General features: G+C 48.9%; 1 protein-coding gene across 4 annotated transcripts in view; it reads right to left on the reverse strand.

The window, feature by feature from the left end:
* Nucleotides 1-16,860, reverse strand: part of CBFA2T2 (CBFA2/RUNX1 partner transcriptional co-repressor 2) — a 66,615-nt gene that overhangs the window by 16,995 nt on the left and 32,760 nt on the right. For all 4 annotated transcript variants that reach the window (XM_080403770.1, XM_080403772.1, XM_080403771.1 and 1 more), the window contains one exon: nucleotides 691-834. In XM_080403770.1, the coding sequence (XP_080259896.1) occupies nucleotides 691-834 (144 nt within the window). Of the gene's footprint in view, nucleotides 1-690; nucleotides 835-16,860 lie in introns of those variants that run through there.

Genomic DNA, 16,860 nt, shown 5'->3' on the forward strand with positions numbered 1-16,860 from the left:
TTGGCTAAGGGAGAAAAAAGAAAAAAAAAAAAAAGACTCTTTCTAGGCTGTAAGAAAAGGCTGTATGCCCATGTCACTTCTGAGCAACACCCTGCTAGAAGAAGTGGGTGTGAGGCTGCGCTACAGCTCGGCAGGACCAGGATCGACCGTGGCTTAATAGGAAAGATTATAAAGGGAAGATGGAGGAAAGAGAATCTGGATGGACAGCGAGGAATTTCCAAGGCTGGGAAATTAAAAAAAGGAAAACTTTCTAATCTCAGCTGCCGAAAGGCTGTCTGCAAAGTGAGATACAGCAGAGAGGGAATTAACTCCTCCAAAAGATACAGTGAAAAGCCCAGCTCTCGGCTTGTTTGAAGCCAACCTGATAAAAGACTTCAATTTCTTAAGGAGTTTATGGTGGAACTCAAGGCTGCACCTGCAAGGAGAAGGACTCAAGGCAGCGCCGGGAGCAAGGTAGGAGCAGGCGGGGGGGTAGGGGGATTACAGACCCTGTTATACATTCTGCATACAGGGCAGGACAGCAGGAAAGCCCCAGTCCCCCCTTCCTCAAGCCGTGCAGCGTGGCTAACGCTTGCCATGCTGGTGAGCAGCCCTGGCCAACGGCTGAGACATCCCCGGTGACTTCTAGAAGCAGAGCCTTTCCTCCTGGCTAAAGCTGGTCCCCGGGAAAAGCAGTTACTGGGGTCTTACGTGCAGTCGGGGTGAAGGACACTGGCCGGGGGCCACCAGGGTTCACGGGGGGCAGCGGCGGCATGTTGGGAGGAGAGGACCTGGACTGTATCTTCACTTCCACGGGCGATCCGGGCATCACTGGCACCCTCTTCTCACCAGCAACTGTACGAAGAGAAGGTGGTAATGCTTAGTGACAGTCACGGACAAGTGTTTCCCCACCCAGCACACAAAGTACAGTTGCAAGGGTGAAGATGAAAGGCTGGAGGGGGGGAAGTCACACCAGACTCCCACGCTGCTCCGCGCAGCCCCGAGGTGCCGCGGGGAAGAGGCTCCTGGGGTGCAGCAGGTGTCCCCAGACGCTGCCCAGCAGGCTCGATACGCCCGTGTTCACCATCCCAGTCTCTCGACCACATCTTCTCACCCCTCGTGCTTGAAGATACTTCCTCAAAGTATTTCTGCCTGTTTGCTTTGCTTTTCCCCCATTTAAGATCCCCTCGATGGTCCCCAGCCGTGCCCACAAACACCCTGCCATCATGGGGTGCCGAGGTTTCCCAACAAAAACATGTTCCGAAGCAGCTGCTTTGGCAAACGGCTCTCTGACCAGCTTTGCACGTTTGCCTTTTTGAAAACAAACTCAAATGTAAACCATGCCACACCTCCTCTCCCCCACAGGGGTGGTCCTCACTGCCCAGCGCAGCCCCCCCGTGCCAGCATACATGCAGCCTTGCACGCACCCCGTGTCCACGCTGCCTGGCCCTGAGATGGCCTCTCCAGAGGAACTGCAACCTCTTTTTGCAACAGGCAACCCAGTTTTTGGGTGGGTGCCGGCCCGGCGTGCAGGGAGCAGTGGTGCAGCTGTGCCAGCAAGCAAGCAAAACCAGCACAGGGCTGGAAAGATGAGCTGACATGAGCTATTCACATCCCCTCTCCTGCATGCAGTTTCTAGCACCCAGCACACCGCCAGCTCGCTCTGAGGCTTCTTTTCCAGCCCCTGGGGGTCCCTCCTGTGGGCCCAGGCTCTGGTGGGACATTCCAGCTCAGCTGAACAGTGTGGCCACACTCCTGGCTCCAGTGACTACAATCAGCCTCAAAAGGCATCCTTGGGGGGAACTGAGGGAAAAGGAGGAAATACATGCTTATGCAGGCCTTGGGGTTTGGGGGGATTTTTTTCAGGGAGTTATTTTTGTTTTTTAAATCCAGACAGCTCAGCAGACAAAGCCTAATCACCTCCGAAGCGCAGCTCCCATGGGAGCTGACGCTACTCCAGGGGTGCTCCGCATCGCGACCCTGGACAATGGGATGCAATGCGAATCACCCCTCCGAGAACATGATTACTGCTCCTTGCTCCTCAAGCCGCCACTCACCTCGTTTAATTAGCTCACTAATGAGTTGTGACCATGCTCCAGCAAGTCCCCGCATGGGAACAGTGACGGGTTCCCAGCACACCCATCTGCACCCCAGCTCAGATGGCGAGGGAGGTGCAGACATCTTTCACCTCTCTGGTGCGTGCAGGCTGGGATTCGGACCAGTGAATTTTCTCAGGCAGTATTTGGCTGTTGGTGGGCAGAACTTTCGACCAGAGCTGCAGGGCAGCAGCCAAGCGTGCCGCTTCGGATGCGGCAGCTCCCACACAAGCATCGCTGCTTGGCACGGCAGCCAAAGGGGGCTCCGACTGCACCCTCTCGAGGTGGGCACGGCTGAAAACAACACATGCCCGGGGGCTCTGTGCCGCCTGGGATCGGTCCTGATGCCTCTCTAAGCCACAAAAGAAAGGTATTAAAGCACATGCTGTAACCTAATTAAATTAGATTACAACCTGATTTCAATCCTCAGCTTTTACAAATAGCTATCAGCTGTAAGAAATGCAGTTTTCAAGTTCTGGCAAAGCATTTAAATGCTGAATTCCCATAAAGCAGGGAAGCACTGAATAGATGGCAAAGTTCTGCACTGCCATACAGCCACCAAGCCTGCTACTTCACAAGTCCTGACAACAAAAATGCTGCTTTCGAGGGCAGAGATGACGTGAACTGGCACCCGAGCCCTTTGTGCCACTGGCCTGGAACCTGCTCTGTGAACCACCAGCACCTGCTCTGCCACACACACTAGGAACGAGCTGGCTCATTTATTTTCCTTATGGCAAGTCATCATTAATGTCAGCAAGGTAACAAATGAAGTTCGTTACTCCTAGTTTGTTGTTTTTTTTCCTGTTTGCAGGACCATCTGTGGAAGGGGGAGCAGAGGTAAATATATGCTGAAATCCATGTCTTCCTGGCCTTTCAGGAATTGCTACAAAACTTGCATCCAACATACTTCCATGGCAGAAAGTTTGTGTCTTCATTTATTTAAGCCTGCTTTCACAAAGAAAAAACCCCCAAAAAACATCACCCAAAAAAACCCAAACCCAACAAAACTTCTAGGCTTTGCTTTCATGAACAGAGTGGGGAAATACCGAAGCCATAGGAAACTACTATTAATTTTAACATATAATAGCCGTATTAATACAATATTGCAAACTACTAGTCACATACAATTGATCCAACTTTCATACAATTTAGCACTGATGTGCAGCCTCTCCCTGTCATATCCACGCATGAATATGACATTCAGATGAATAACAATGTATTCGATGTAGGAACATGCATCATTCATGCACGTAGGTGCCTGTTCCAGCAGGTGAGTCTACTGGAAAAAGCAGGAGGAGGCAAACCCCTGCCTTGCCAAATAAATGCAGCAAAACAGTCAGAGAGCAGGTTTGGCACATGAAGTGAGGGGCACCTCTACCACAATAAGTCTGAGTTCACTTACCCAGGCAGGGAAGGGAAATGCTGCTAAATGACCCAAATTTTTCAATCAAAACAGCACTAATTGTGCCTATCCACCACTCAGTGCCAGCTGCCTGATGACCATCAAGGGACAGAAACATGTTTGCTCAGAATACGGGAATAATTGCAAAACAGTGAGCTAATAACGCAGGAACATAACCTGTTTGCACATTGTCCACGGACACAGACATGAGATACCGTTCACGCTCTTCTCTGCAAGCTCTCTGCCCACCTCTGTGCCTGCTCAGCTGCAGGTGTGCCAAGGAGAGCATCACATCGCTCCCCGCCTGCTGCTAGCCCTTTCCCACCACACACCCCAAATACAACACACCGCTGCCCACCTGCCTCGTTTCATCTTCTTCACCCCCTTCCCCAGGTGCACGTGGCCGACCTGATACTGCCATGCTGTAGAGAGAAACAGAGCATGAAACCAGTCCTTAGGGTTTCTCCTCTTTCCTCCTAACATGCTCCTAAGGCACATTAAGGAAAGCAGAACTAATTCAGATAATTTGCAGGGGAGTGGCGAAGTCACATGGACTCTATAGTCCCAAAATAAAACCAGCTACTGCTGGGCTACTCCACGAGACACCAAAACCAAAGCCCACGAGAAGCCAACACCTTCTTTTCTGAGCCTACTCTGACAGACAAGAAGCAAACAGGATTGTTAAATTTAAAAGCTTCCTGTCAATGACCTGGGGCATCTATAAATGCAGATAAAAACCATCTTTCAAAAACTCATTTTTAGCCTAAACACATCCATTTACTGATAATCAGATGTGCGAACAAGACTGCCAGTGAGGACCTGAGTCAGCCTCAAGTTGACCTGGTCCTAAAACCAAGCCAGTGAGATGGTCTCTGGGGAAGCACCACCTACCCCATCTCTTTCTTCCACATTTCACTGTTCAGAAATATTTACTGGCTCACCAAGAGCAACATTTCGGCACTGCTTCCAGATGCACAGAGAGGATGCTGAGATGCTCCTTAAAATGCCTGTAAGTCACTCCACCCCATCAGTCATCTGAAATCACGCTAAAGAGTCAAATGCCGTAACAGGTTTTCAGATGATGCTCTAAGAATTCTTGTCAATGACTGAATACTCTGAGTGTCAGAGCAGGACACGTGCCTAAACTGGAAACGCTGGGTTGTTTTCCTTCAAAAACTCCTCCTTCCAAACCCTACCTGGACTGAGAAACATTTACTGTTATTACTTTCCAAGTGGTGTCTGCAGGACACAGATTGAACATGTTTATGACAACACTTTTGCTGCCAAACATCAAAACTTCGCAGTGACACGAGCTCCAATTTCCCAGCCCCTGCAAAGCTGAACCAGGGAAAGAGGCGGCAGCGACGCAGCCACCCAGCCGGGGGGGAGAGCTGCAGCCCGGCCCCCAGCGTGCCGGGTTCCACACGGGAAGGCGATTCGCTCAGAGTAAATCAAAACCCAGTCACGGAGATGCTGTTTTAGTCTTGGCTTGACGCAAGAATTTCATCTTCTCCACAAGCCGATGGAGCCTGAAGACCAGATTTCACAGCGACTGGAGTTACAGATCTCAGATGCCGCAAAGCTGCTGTCTGGGCCAGCAGAGCTGTAGGTGTGTATCAGTTTATGCTGCGTGCCCTATATATTCGCGTGCCCCAGTTAAGGAGCCAGGTGTGCAAGAGACTAGAAAGCCCCAGAGCTTTGAACACACCCGAAACCCTTCAGCCCTCTGCTCTCCAGCGACACGAAAGGCCCCGGCTGTATGTGACTCCCTGCACTGTATTTCCTTTGCTGCTCCAGTTCTCATCCTAGCGTAACAAATGAAACAGGAGCATATGTCAAGATTAAGTGCAGCTGATGATCTTCCTTGCTGGACAGGAGAAAGAGCTAAGTGAGACAAGAGGACAGCATGCCAGGAGAAAACCTGGGGTCTTGACTGGTCCTTGGAGAAGTCCCACTCCTGTGCTCCCAGGGGACTGGGGCTCTGGCTCTCTGGCACAGAGGGGGCAGTTTCAACACCCGCTCAAGACGGATTTAATCATATTTATTTTCTTTAAAGAAGACTTCCACCTATGGTGTTTAGTACAACGAGAGTGTTGCTGTGACAGGTAACCTTTGAAGAATGGCTAGCATTTACTCGCATTGTGAACTGTATAAAGAAGCCGCTTTATTAATCTCTTCATGTCTGTGAGTTTGAAAAAAGGGAAAAGGCACAAGAAAAAAGAAATTGTGACAAGTTAAGGAGTATTTCAAGTACACTGGAATTTTAATTAATCCTTAAATGCCTTTAGCAATTAGAGAATAAAACAAGACATAAAAAGAAATAAAACGCTGCATGAGGAAAACTGGATGTTATCTTCCTCCAAAAAGCAAGATAAGGAACTGGAGAAGAGAGCCAGGAATAACCCCAGGGGCCGATAGACACAAGCGGTCTCCTCCCCATCCGCTTCCCAAAGCTCAAAATATAGTTCTGACAGACAGCAGAATACCGTCAGGATGGGAGATTTATATTTACTAACAAAAAGTGGATCCTCAACCCATCTCACATCCTTCCTGGGGGCACGGCTCCTGGGTTGTGTCTCCCATACACAGAGTCACACTCTAAAAAGGTGCTGGGCAGTTATGAAGTGCCTGAGGCTGGTGGTGCTCTGCACTGCGGGATGATGCTCAGGACAAAGCGCTGATCTAGCTGTGATGGTGGAGCCATGAGCTTGCTGAGAGCAAGGGAAGAGAGAAAGAGCCGCTGCTACAGTGCAGAAAATGTGGATGCTTTATAAGAATTTACACCATAGCATCTGCACGGGCACTATTTAACGCCATCCAGCAACCTCAATGAGTGAGCACACAGAGTATGCGCAGGCTCTTAAAGGCTGCTATCAGCTCAAGACACCAAAGCCTTTCCTCCTCCCTTACGGAAAATGAATTTAAAGTCTGTGGCTGGGTGTTTGGAGGGCATGCACAGCATGGGCATCGATATCTTCAAGCTATTCTTCATGCAGGTGTGGGATTCCCCTTGACTCACTGTCACGAGAGTTGAAAAGGAAGGCAGAACCTGCCTGCCCTGGGAGCGATTTTGTAGATCCCATTGATAAATAAGCTGCACAGAGTCAGAACTGCTTCTCACAAGCCTGTCTGCCAGACTCAAGCACTCCAGCTTTCTGTAGAAGTCAAAACATGAAACGTATTGGAAGAAATAAGAGAAAAAAAACACATGAGACAGCACTGCATAACTGGCCGGTATGCACAGGTAAGGGTCTGCTTTCCCCTTTTGCAGGACAGTGAGAACAGACTCAAAATCAGACCTTGTCAACAAGGCTTTGACCACTAAGCGGTTAGATTGAAAGTTATAAATTAGCAAAGTTTTGGTTTTCGTTGATGTCTTCTGAAAAAAAAAAAAAAAAAAAAAGACTGTGTGCAAGGGTTTGCCCAGTGGTTCAGAGTCTCAGGAGTGAAAGCACGTAATGGTTTCATACAGAAATAAGAGGTTTAATCACAGTAGATGTTTTTGACTTTCATCTAGAACACGCAGAATATGCTCGTAACCTAAAAAGCCACTCCTCACCTCAAAAAGTTAAGAGCCCAAAATTTGTACCTGCCTCTTGAGAGCAAAGGATGGTGAACTGTCCCAGTAGCAGCAGCCAAGGTTAAGTCTGGCAGGAGAAATTCTTTGGTCACCCACCCAGGAGCTGGGTCTGAGCTTGTTCTGGAGCCAACGGACAGACAGACACCCCCAAAGATGATTCAGCCCATCCCAAATCATTCCCCAAAGCAAGGGATACAAGTCACACTCCAGACATACCTCTCTCTCCACTGGCCCTACCACCCCAGATGACCACTTGGACTACAGGCATGAATTGTACATCTCCCCCAAGTCAGCGAGACGAACCCTCCCTAGAAACAGCCCTCTGAACGGGGGCTTGTTTCCCCACCACTTGCACAGGTAAGAGCCTCTGGTTTGAGGCAAAGCTTGCCTGAACGGATCAAGAGACCATCTGAACGAAGGAAGCAAAGGAAGGACGCCCCTCGGTGACCTCCCCGGTGGCAGTGGCAGGCAGGACCCTGCCTACAGCCTAGCAGAGCTGTTGTAAGAAAACTGGCTCGATACATCGTCCTGGAGAAAAAGCCAGGGAAACGGCCCGGAGCCGTCTGTTCCAGCCCAAACGTTTGTGCTGAAAAGGACCCGCTGCAGTTGGCTCGCCTCGCAGGGTTCCCTGTTGATAGTCTGAATGCAAACGAGAGGCAGCATCAGTGTAACCTGACCTGATAATGTAAATAGGGTGAAATGAAATATGGTTCGCCACCTCCCCAGCTTTGGCGAATGTTTATTTTGAATAACATGCTTATCTGCTCCAACTGCTCACCATCTGTTTTCAGTCTCCACCAAGCTAATATTTTTCACATTTAGGAACTGAGAGATGGGAAGAATTACATTTAAATTTTATTAACATCTTTCCTGTGCTCTAAGGTTGCCTTTCCCTCCCCTTGATGGCTCTAAGCCATCTGTAGAGCACCTTTGCAGTTCTCCAGGGCATGCAGATGAGGGGTTATCTACATGGAAAGCAAGAGCATCGTTACTCAGACTTCTAGAAAACACCGTTTACGGCTACTCCGCTGCAATCCCTCCGTCACCTGCCTCTAGACAACTTCCCCCAAGCTCAAACTGGAATCACATCATCGAGGAAATAGCCAATATTTTATCCTTTTGCAGCATCACTGCATCAAAAAGCAATGGAGGGGGAAGACTGAAGATAAGCATTGGCAACAAGGCAGCCAATACAGCAGCCTTCGGAAAAAAGGATCATTGGGCTAGTCCCAGTTTGGTGGGGAAGGAGACGCTAAGAGGCTTGCAGTCAGGATTATATTTCTATAAAAATATTGACATTTATTTGCATGCAGGGTGGTTTCCAGAGGTCTTCCTTCGCTTGAGTCAATAAATAATAATTTACAACCAGATACCGGGAGACACGAGCGTGTCACAAACAGGTCAGCAGCAAATGTTGGTCAGCTGAGGTCTTTCTCCATCCTCCTCCTTCCACACCAAAGCACAGGGCTGGCTAAGATGATACTACAGCATCTGTCGCAGTGGGTAACTTATGTTACTGTACGGATACTTCCTTCACTAAATGCGATCAGCCTATTTTTACCCTGTTTAGCTTGGGTTTATAGCACATCTAGGCTCCTGAGCTGTAAGATGCTGTGGGAGTGGAGAGGACTCGGCACCTCGGAGGAGAGCCTCGCATCACACAGGAGGGAGCTGCTGAGCCTGGGATAGGCATTTTATAAATCAAAAATAAATGCGTGTATCTCCATTGCCATCTATTCCTCTCCCACACACAGCTGTTTCACTTTAAATCTCAATTCAATGTGAATCTCAGATAGAAGAACTTGAAAGAGCAAAGTATGTTATCATTTGCAACCAGTCCAGAAAGCAGTTAATAAGGGAAATAAGATTAATAATTTATTCCTGAAGGCAGACTGCAGATCTTTATCTGCCTTGCCCTTCAGTGATTTTTATAAAAAACTATTAATGTGCCTGGCTCTACAAACTCATCGGTAGCACAGGCTGGACCTTACAGCCATTCTCGTCTGCTGTGTTCCCACCCAGTCAAGACTGTTGCAGCTCCAGCTCTGCCTTCACCTTGGCCATGTCAGACTCATCCGCACAAACCCACCTGCACGGCATCCCTGCCTCCTCAGCTCTCGTTTCCTCTTGGTCCGTGGGCTCATACCAGGGCCAGCAGCGCAAACCCATGGATGCAGGATCCATCCCACAACCTATCACATCCAACAGCCCCTAGAGTGGGGTATACACCAGGCACCTCAAATTCAGGTCGTCTTACTTCTACAAGAACACAAACCACTTTAGCATGGTACCCATCACCCTCCTGCTCTCTCTGCCACGAAGGAGCAAGGGAATAGTTACTCTGACCACAAAAGCTGCCCTGAAAACCATTTACACACAGCGCAGCAGCCACCTGGTAGCTGCTGCTGCTCTTACTGGCACATCACAGCAATTCCCTTCCCACACCACCAGTGCCCATGCAAATAAGTTTTGGGGACCCAAGTTCATCTCTTGATGTCCCTGCCAGCAGCTTTTGCGCATCGGCTGTCTCCAAGGGACACCGGGGAGCCCGAGGTGCCCCAGTGTGGGGAGCCCTCCCCATTCCTGCCAGCTGCTTGCTCTGCCCCCATCGGAGACAGTCACCCTGAAGAGAGGAATATAATCCTGGAATATATCCCAGCAGAATATATTCCTGGAAACCAAAGACAACAGAGCAGCCAGCATTTCAGTTTCACGATGGGAAGCACTTTGGGGATTGAGGGGAGTGCTCCTCCCACCCCAAAACCACCCCCCTGTTCCTCAGACCTCTTTGGCCAGGGTTATGACATGGGACACAGGCAGGGGCTGGGCAGGGCAGCTGTGTTCAAGCAAAGCTGGAGATGCTCGCTAATTCATTTGATTAGTTACTGCTGAAGTGTTTTAGCAATTTTTCATTAGTTCATTGTTCCATTTGAAGTTACAGAATCAAGGCACTTTTTTTGTTGTTTTTTAAGTCATCCACTCCTATTACAATATTAAGAAATATTTACTCCTCCACACTGTTTACTTATTAGGCTAAAGCACTCAATGAAAAATGAAAGCAGTTACAGATATCAAACAGGCAATTATCACAATCATGGAAAAATTAGTTCTTAAAAGTCTCAGCCTGCTGCACTGCTCTCCAGATCCTCTGACTGTGAGTGAAACGATAGTGGCGGGAACAAACTTTCCAGATTGGAACATCTGTCTCTCATTTGCCGCAGGGAAGAAAACACCAGGAAGATTAACGGCTCCAGAGTCCAGTGGAGCCCAGACACAACACGTACAAAAGGGATACCATTTAAAAAGAGACTTGGAGCAACAGCTCGGTATCAAAGATTTTTTTTCTTCTTTATGATTATTTTGTGGGGCTTCTACATACAGAGAAATGATATGTTGGGGGAAAAAAAGAGCTTGTGTTTCACTTACAGGGAATGTATGTACAGCAAAAGCAAGAATTGAGTTAACCATGCTTATACGAATGATATATGTCACTTTTACCACCTCAGCTACTTTTTAGATATGAAAAGTTGTTTTAAAAGTCGGTTTTAAGGGGTTACCCCCAAAAGGTCTGAAATTGCACCCAGAGCAGCAAGCACAGCAATGGAGAGGGCAACTTGTCCCTCTGGGGTCCAGGGAGTTATACACCAAGTTTACTCCAGAGAGTAAAAGGTGACCTAGCAGGTGGGAAACTCACAGCTGAAGGATGCGCTGACCCAGCCTCCCCCAGCAATGCTAGCACTGAAAGTCCGCTCTAATTAGTGTTCTTTAAACTCTGCCACTGTTCAGGGATCACATTTGGGAAGGTGTGCGAGCACTTCGCCCCGGCTGCAGCCTCGCAGCCACCCCTGCGCACACCCTACGCCAAAGTGTCGGGCACTGACGCTCACTTCTGCCCCAGGCAACGTGCGAGCCGTGCCAGCCATCCTCTGCACTTCAACGCCAAAGCCACCAGCTCTGCCACCGCCCCACACCAGCATCGGGTACCACAGCTTTCCTCCCACTCTTCAGCGTTCCTCAGCAGCACTTTCTGATTGCAGAGGTACCCACTACAGCAACCCAAACCCTCTTCTTATTTCTAATTAGCAGCCTGGTTCCTGATGTCTGTTCAATGCCCACCAGTTTTGGCTGGTGTAAGCCCTCTTGGGAAAAGCATCAGCCCAGTGTATAGGGTTATATAACATAAAATGCAGTTAATTCTGAAACAGGACCCACATGTTGAAAACAAGAAAGCTTCAGAACAGATCCAACCGCCTTTAAAACTTTAGACTTTTGCAAGCACTGGTTTTAAACCAAAGTTGGGCTAAACTCTGCTGAGGTATAAAGAAAATAATTTGTTACCAAAAATCCCATTAGACTCTATAGAAGAACAACCAAGCACTGTAATTTTTGGAGTGGAAATCTTTTTTTCTTCCTGCTTCAGCTAAATGCTGTAGAGTAAATAAAGCTGCAACTTTTGTACCTGTAAAATTTCAGGCGACCCAAAAGGGGGAAAACACAGTGAAACAAGCTCTAACTTCTGAAAGCGTTTTCCACCTTAAGAGAGGGTTTGAGACAGACTTTAGGATATGATTTTATCTAGTGCTCATAAATCCTTTTAAAACTTGGATAGCTGGCCATTTAACAAGCTGCTCCACCCGTCCGTCTCCTGCTCTCCAGATGAAGCACATACGCAGTAGGCTCCATTTTGTTACCTTTCTCTCCTACCCAGCAGTATAAAAGAGTGGCAGTAGCATCTTCCTATCGCTAGTTAGCTCTGAGGGGCTCCCCACAATTTGTAACGGTCCACAGAAATGCATTCACTGATTGCAACGGGCTTCGGAGCAGCACAGATGCTCGAGCAGGCTTCTAGGGATGGCCCCGCTGCAGCTGGGGGGACCCAGGCCACCACTGCGGCTCTCCATGGAAGAGTCTCTACGGGGCTGCTGCTGCCCTCGCTGGGCTTCTCTGGCCACAGGTAGGGGTCTAGAGGAGCCTGGGGAGGCTACGGGGTTGCCTCAACTAGGTGAAATGTTCCCAGAGGGTTCTGGCTGCTCTGCAGCTCTTCTGCAGTGCATCCTGCACAAGAGCCTCCCGCACAGACGCTGCGATCAGAGGTGTCAGAGCAGACACATCAGCAGTGCTGCTCACTTAAAATCCATCAGCAAGACCGTGACAGTAGAGATCTACATCTCACCACCAACAAACTCTATTTGAGAGTCTGGGACCCCACGCCTCCTCAGCTGCCCTACTTTCTTCTTTAACAAAAGGGTTCAGAAAAGGGGAATCTGCAAAAAGCATTGCAGCAGCACCGCAGTTGCGCGGCCCCTTCTGCTGGCAGCTGGCTGAGCCAAGGAGCCGCCGGTGCTGCACACAGCAAGGCCACAGCTCCAACCACAGCAGTGCCCACCGGGGATGCAGCCCACTTCTCCCTGCTGGGCTGCTGCAAAAAGCCCAGGCAAGCGCTGTGGGTCTGGCATTCCCATGGCTTCCCCAGGGGAGCCACATTTCCAACCCAAGCCCCTTCCCTGGAGATTTTTGCTGGGTCCTGCGGCTTCCATACTGTGAGTCTGGTTCATTCCTGGAAGCTGGGGAGAAAAAGTGATGGTCTATTCTGAGATACCAGGCTAGCGACCCTTCCTTTTCACCACCTGGTGTTTTATATCCTAGTTCTCAGTTTCAACAGGAAAAATAAAGTTGTGGATGAGGAGGTCATTTTCTAGCCAGTTCTGTAAGGAACCTAGCAGATGTCGAGAAGGATGCTGCTTCTGGGTCAGTGCAGCGAGCACCTTTGCTTAAAGGCTTCCCACCAGCAGTCCCCCTCTGCTCACTGCAGGATCAGTCCCTGCCTGCTCAGGAGCAATCATTTAGGGAGTTTCCTTTGAGAAAAGCACCACATCAAACAGAGGCCATTTCACCTCCTGGTGCATTTTTAACCCCTGACTCCACGCAGCTAAGCAATGGTGCAAACCTCTGTGCCACAGAGCTCAGATGCCAATGCCACAGCTCCTGGGGCTTCCAGTCCTGCCCACTGCTGTGCCTCTGCTCCCTCTTAGCTGCTGGGAGCTCGATCAGTCACATGCAGCACCAGTTCCTATGGGGATGTGTACGAGTTGTTTTGTTTGTACAGAAGGTCCTACAGATCATTAAGAGTATCTTTTGGACCAACAGGTCCAAAAAAATCCCTGTGCCCCAGACCCGAGGCTCCTGGCTGCAGACTGTCAGTTCAGCACCCACCTGCTCTCCAGCACACCTCGGGGGGATCTCCCAAGGAGCTTATAACCACGATGCTCTGGAGATCAAAACCGCAGGTCTTCTGCTGCCCTTCAGAGCCCACAGGAACCAGGAGGAGCATCAAGAAACACCATGAGCACCTCCCGCAGCAGACAACTTCCCAGGGCAGTGGGAAGAGCACCCATCAGTGATGAGTGATGGCATGGCACGGACTGGCAGAAAGCTGCTGACAGCAGGGTTTGCTTGAGTTTTGTGTCATCAGAGAACCCAGAAATGCATCAATCACAGCAGCAATAGGAAAACACAAGCCTCCTTTGGGAGAGACAGCCCTTGTCTAGATAAGCTTGTATTTTCACCTGAGCATCCCCGAGATGAGAAGGCACCTTTGCAGCGATCCTGCCTCACCAGGTAGAACAAACACGGGCACTGTCTGTGACTTGGACAAGCTCTCAGCCCTGCACTGCTCAGCCTGACCAGCGAGGCAAGCACAGGCACACCTCACAGAAACAGACCGCGGAGGGCAGAGGCGTCCCTGGGCACCCTGGAAGTTCAGGCACCATAAGGTAAGAGGGAACAACCTGAAAATCATTAGAGGAGGAAACAGTCTCATTAAAAAATAAGAAGATGGATTCAAACCCACCACAAACTCCCCATAATATCACCCAGTAATTGATGATTTAAGAACTTCAAACCTGGGTACTGCAGATGTACAGGAGGAGGCTTAAAGTCAGAAGCTTTAAAACAACAATTTCAGAATACATCCCTCTCAGTCCTCCATCTTCCAAGCCCTGCTGCTTGATGATTTGGTTCCCACCACTACAGATCAACCTAAAAACCCACACTGACCTCAAAAAAATAGCCAAGACTGAGCAAATACGGATTTCTTACAGCATCACAAACACCTGAGCATGCGGGGGTCTGAAGCTAATGAGAACCAGTACAGCAGATCTGGCGTCTAAGGGGTGAGGGTATCCAGCAAGTGGAAAATACTCAAACTGAGTAATACAGGAGTAGAAGTTAAAAAGTCTATGCACATAAGGCAGACCCAAAGCACCAGCAGCCCAAGCACTGCTATCAATAACCAGTAAAGAATGCCACTTAAAAAAAACAAGGGCATTTCTTAAATAAGTGAGAAGCTCTCAAGGTAGAACACCACATTTAATCCATAACAATCAAATTTGACCACAGAGAGGCACGAATAATACCAAGGACACCCAAAGCTATTACCAAAAGCCTAAATTAAACTAGAAAAAACCCAAAAGTGTTAAGCACAGAACAGGTACAAGTCCTGACCATCTGGAGAAGGAAGCAGTCCAGAAGCTCGTGGTCAGAAGGGCTAGTTTTGATGAAAATAATGCTCATTTTTGCAAAAAAACAAAACAAAACAGTCCAACCCCGAACAAACCACTATCCAAGTTCTACCACAAATGCAAAATGAAGCAATCAAGGAAGGACGCACACAAACAATCCCCTTTGGGCTCCTGAACCCATACTGTTTGCTTTCTTTTCCAAACATAAAGCAGAGTCGACAGGGAGTCTCCCTTCTCTGGCTGGAGGCTGAAGAGCAGGCGCTCACCCACTGCCAGCCAGCTCCAGGGCTTAAGTTCCACCAAACTATCCCAAAATTTGGCCACACAGTTCAAGAAATCAAGGAGGAACTTGGAAAAGACTTAGGAAGTCTCTTTCATCCCCATTATTTACAACTTCCTAAAGTGCCAAAGTCCAAACTGAGGATCACAAGTGTCCCTCTGCCCACAGCGGCTTTACTACTGCGGCCCTCGCACTGAGGCTGGCAGTGCTGCACGCGCCAACACCCACCTTGCTACTCTGTCGATGTACATAAGGTAGCCAAGACTCGTTAATCACGCCATAAGTCACGCTGGCTCTCTTTAGAGAGCATGCTTCGTTCACTTGGGCGCTAAGTACATTAACTGCTGCCCAGCTAATACTCAATCCCGATCGATGACACACATAGGAGCCCTGCCAAGATGACAATTCTGCCTCTTAAAAACACTCCCCACGTCACTATACAAATTGCTCTTTGCCTTCACCCCAAACCCAATTAGCCTGTGGAAAGCTTTCCACCATCCCACGGAGCTGGAAGCATAGGAGCAACGCATTGAAGGATGGGGTTTAGAGGCGTTTTGGAGCCTGATGACGTAGATGGGCACCTACACACCTTTAGGAGCGAGGCCACCGGCACGGTGCTGGCACCGGCAGCCAGCATCTCCTGCTGAGCCCCGGCATGGAGAGATGGGGGTGGACAGGAGTGCTGTTAAAGCTCACTACTTCTTGCTCCCTTTGGGAACAACCCCAGCAGAGATGGATGCACAGCAGTAACTCTGTGGTGCCTCCTTCCCCTCTCTCTCACGGGCAGCAGCGGCGGAGATTTTCCATGGATAACCTCTGGAGATTCAGTGATGCACAGGGACCACAGAGGGAAGGTGCTGGCTCAGCTGCTGATGCACTTGCTTTCAAAGCATCACACTGCAACACAGCACAGAAAAGACTTTCCAACTTGTCATTCTTAAGGTTGTCCTAAACCAGTTACTGGTAACCTGCGTTAGCTTGCTCACTGCCAACTGGAGCACAAGGGAAAGACAAAGACTATGCTAACCAAGAAGCACAACCACCAAAACTGCAAGACCAGGAAATAGAGAGCCTACACTGCAAAATCCCCCGCAAAACCCCCACCGAACCCAAAGTTTGTTTGAAACTGCAGTCTTCCTCTCCCGGTCACAGCAAAGCCTATGACACGGTGCCTATAAATTCCCCCTAATGATGCAGCAGTGAGGCAGAGACCCATCTGTGCCTGGGCACAGGTGAGACTTTTCACTATCATGTAAGTGCAGCCTGCCTTTCAATTACATTCACCAGCCCATTAGGCAAATTAGATTTGCATATGAGAGGATAACTAGAAAGTAAAGAAACAGACCCTGAAGTAAAATACATTTTATAACCTACATATCCCTGGGAAGATACAGACAGTAAGTTTTCTACTCAGTCCAGGGCTGTGTTAGATGTTCATGGTCTCCAGGTTTCTGTTCTTAGCGCCTGGCGTGGTTTTGAGGACAGTATCTCCACCACGCAGAACTGAAGCCAGACAATGACATCTGCGTATCCTGCATATCCCCACCTCCCTAAAAACATGCCCATTTCTGCAGGACTTTGCATCATTTGCAGGTTCTGACTTGCAGTATGCACTTGATAGTAGATTAAAATATTACTGTCCCCTGAGAATTTAAATTGATTCCACCTGGTTTTCAATAAATATACCACTAAATTGACAGCACCTTTATTTCCATCACCTTAAGAAGGTGAACCAGCACATGCAGCCTAGTGGTATGGGATTACACTGGTGTCCCATGTCACCAAGGACATTCGTGTGGACTAAACTGTTCCGCTCAGGTGATCCTGAAGAATTAATCTGCCTGCACATATCTTCCCCCCCCCCCCGGTGAGTGTATGCAAAACAGAGACAACCTAGCTCATCTCCCAGAATCCAGATGGCACTTGCAAACCTTGTCTGTGTATCAAATGTTGTTTTTTAGATCAAGTGTCCCTGGTTGACAACACAGAACTTCACGATGCTA

The sequence above is a fragment of the Falco punctatus genome (genome assembly GCF_963210335.1).
Source record: "Falco punctatus genome assembly, chromosome: 10".
Classification (NCBI taxonomy): domain Eukaryota; kingdom Metazoa; phylum Chordata; class Aves; order Falconiformes; family Falconidae; genus Falco; species Falco punctatus.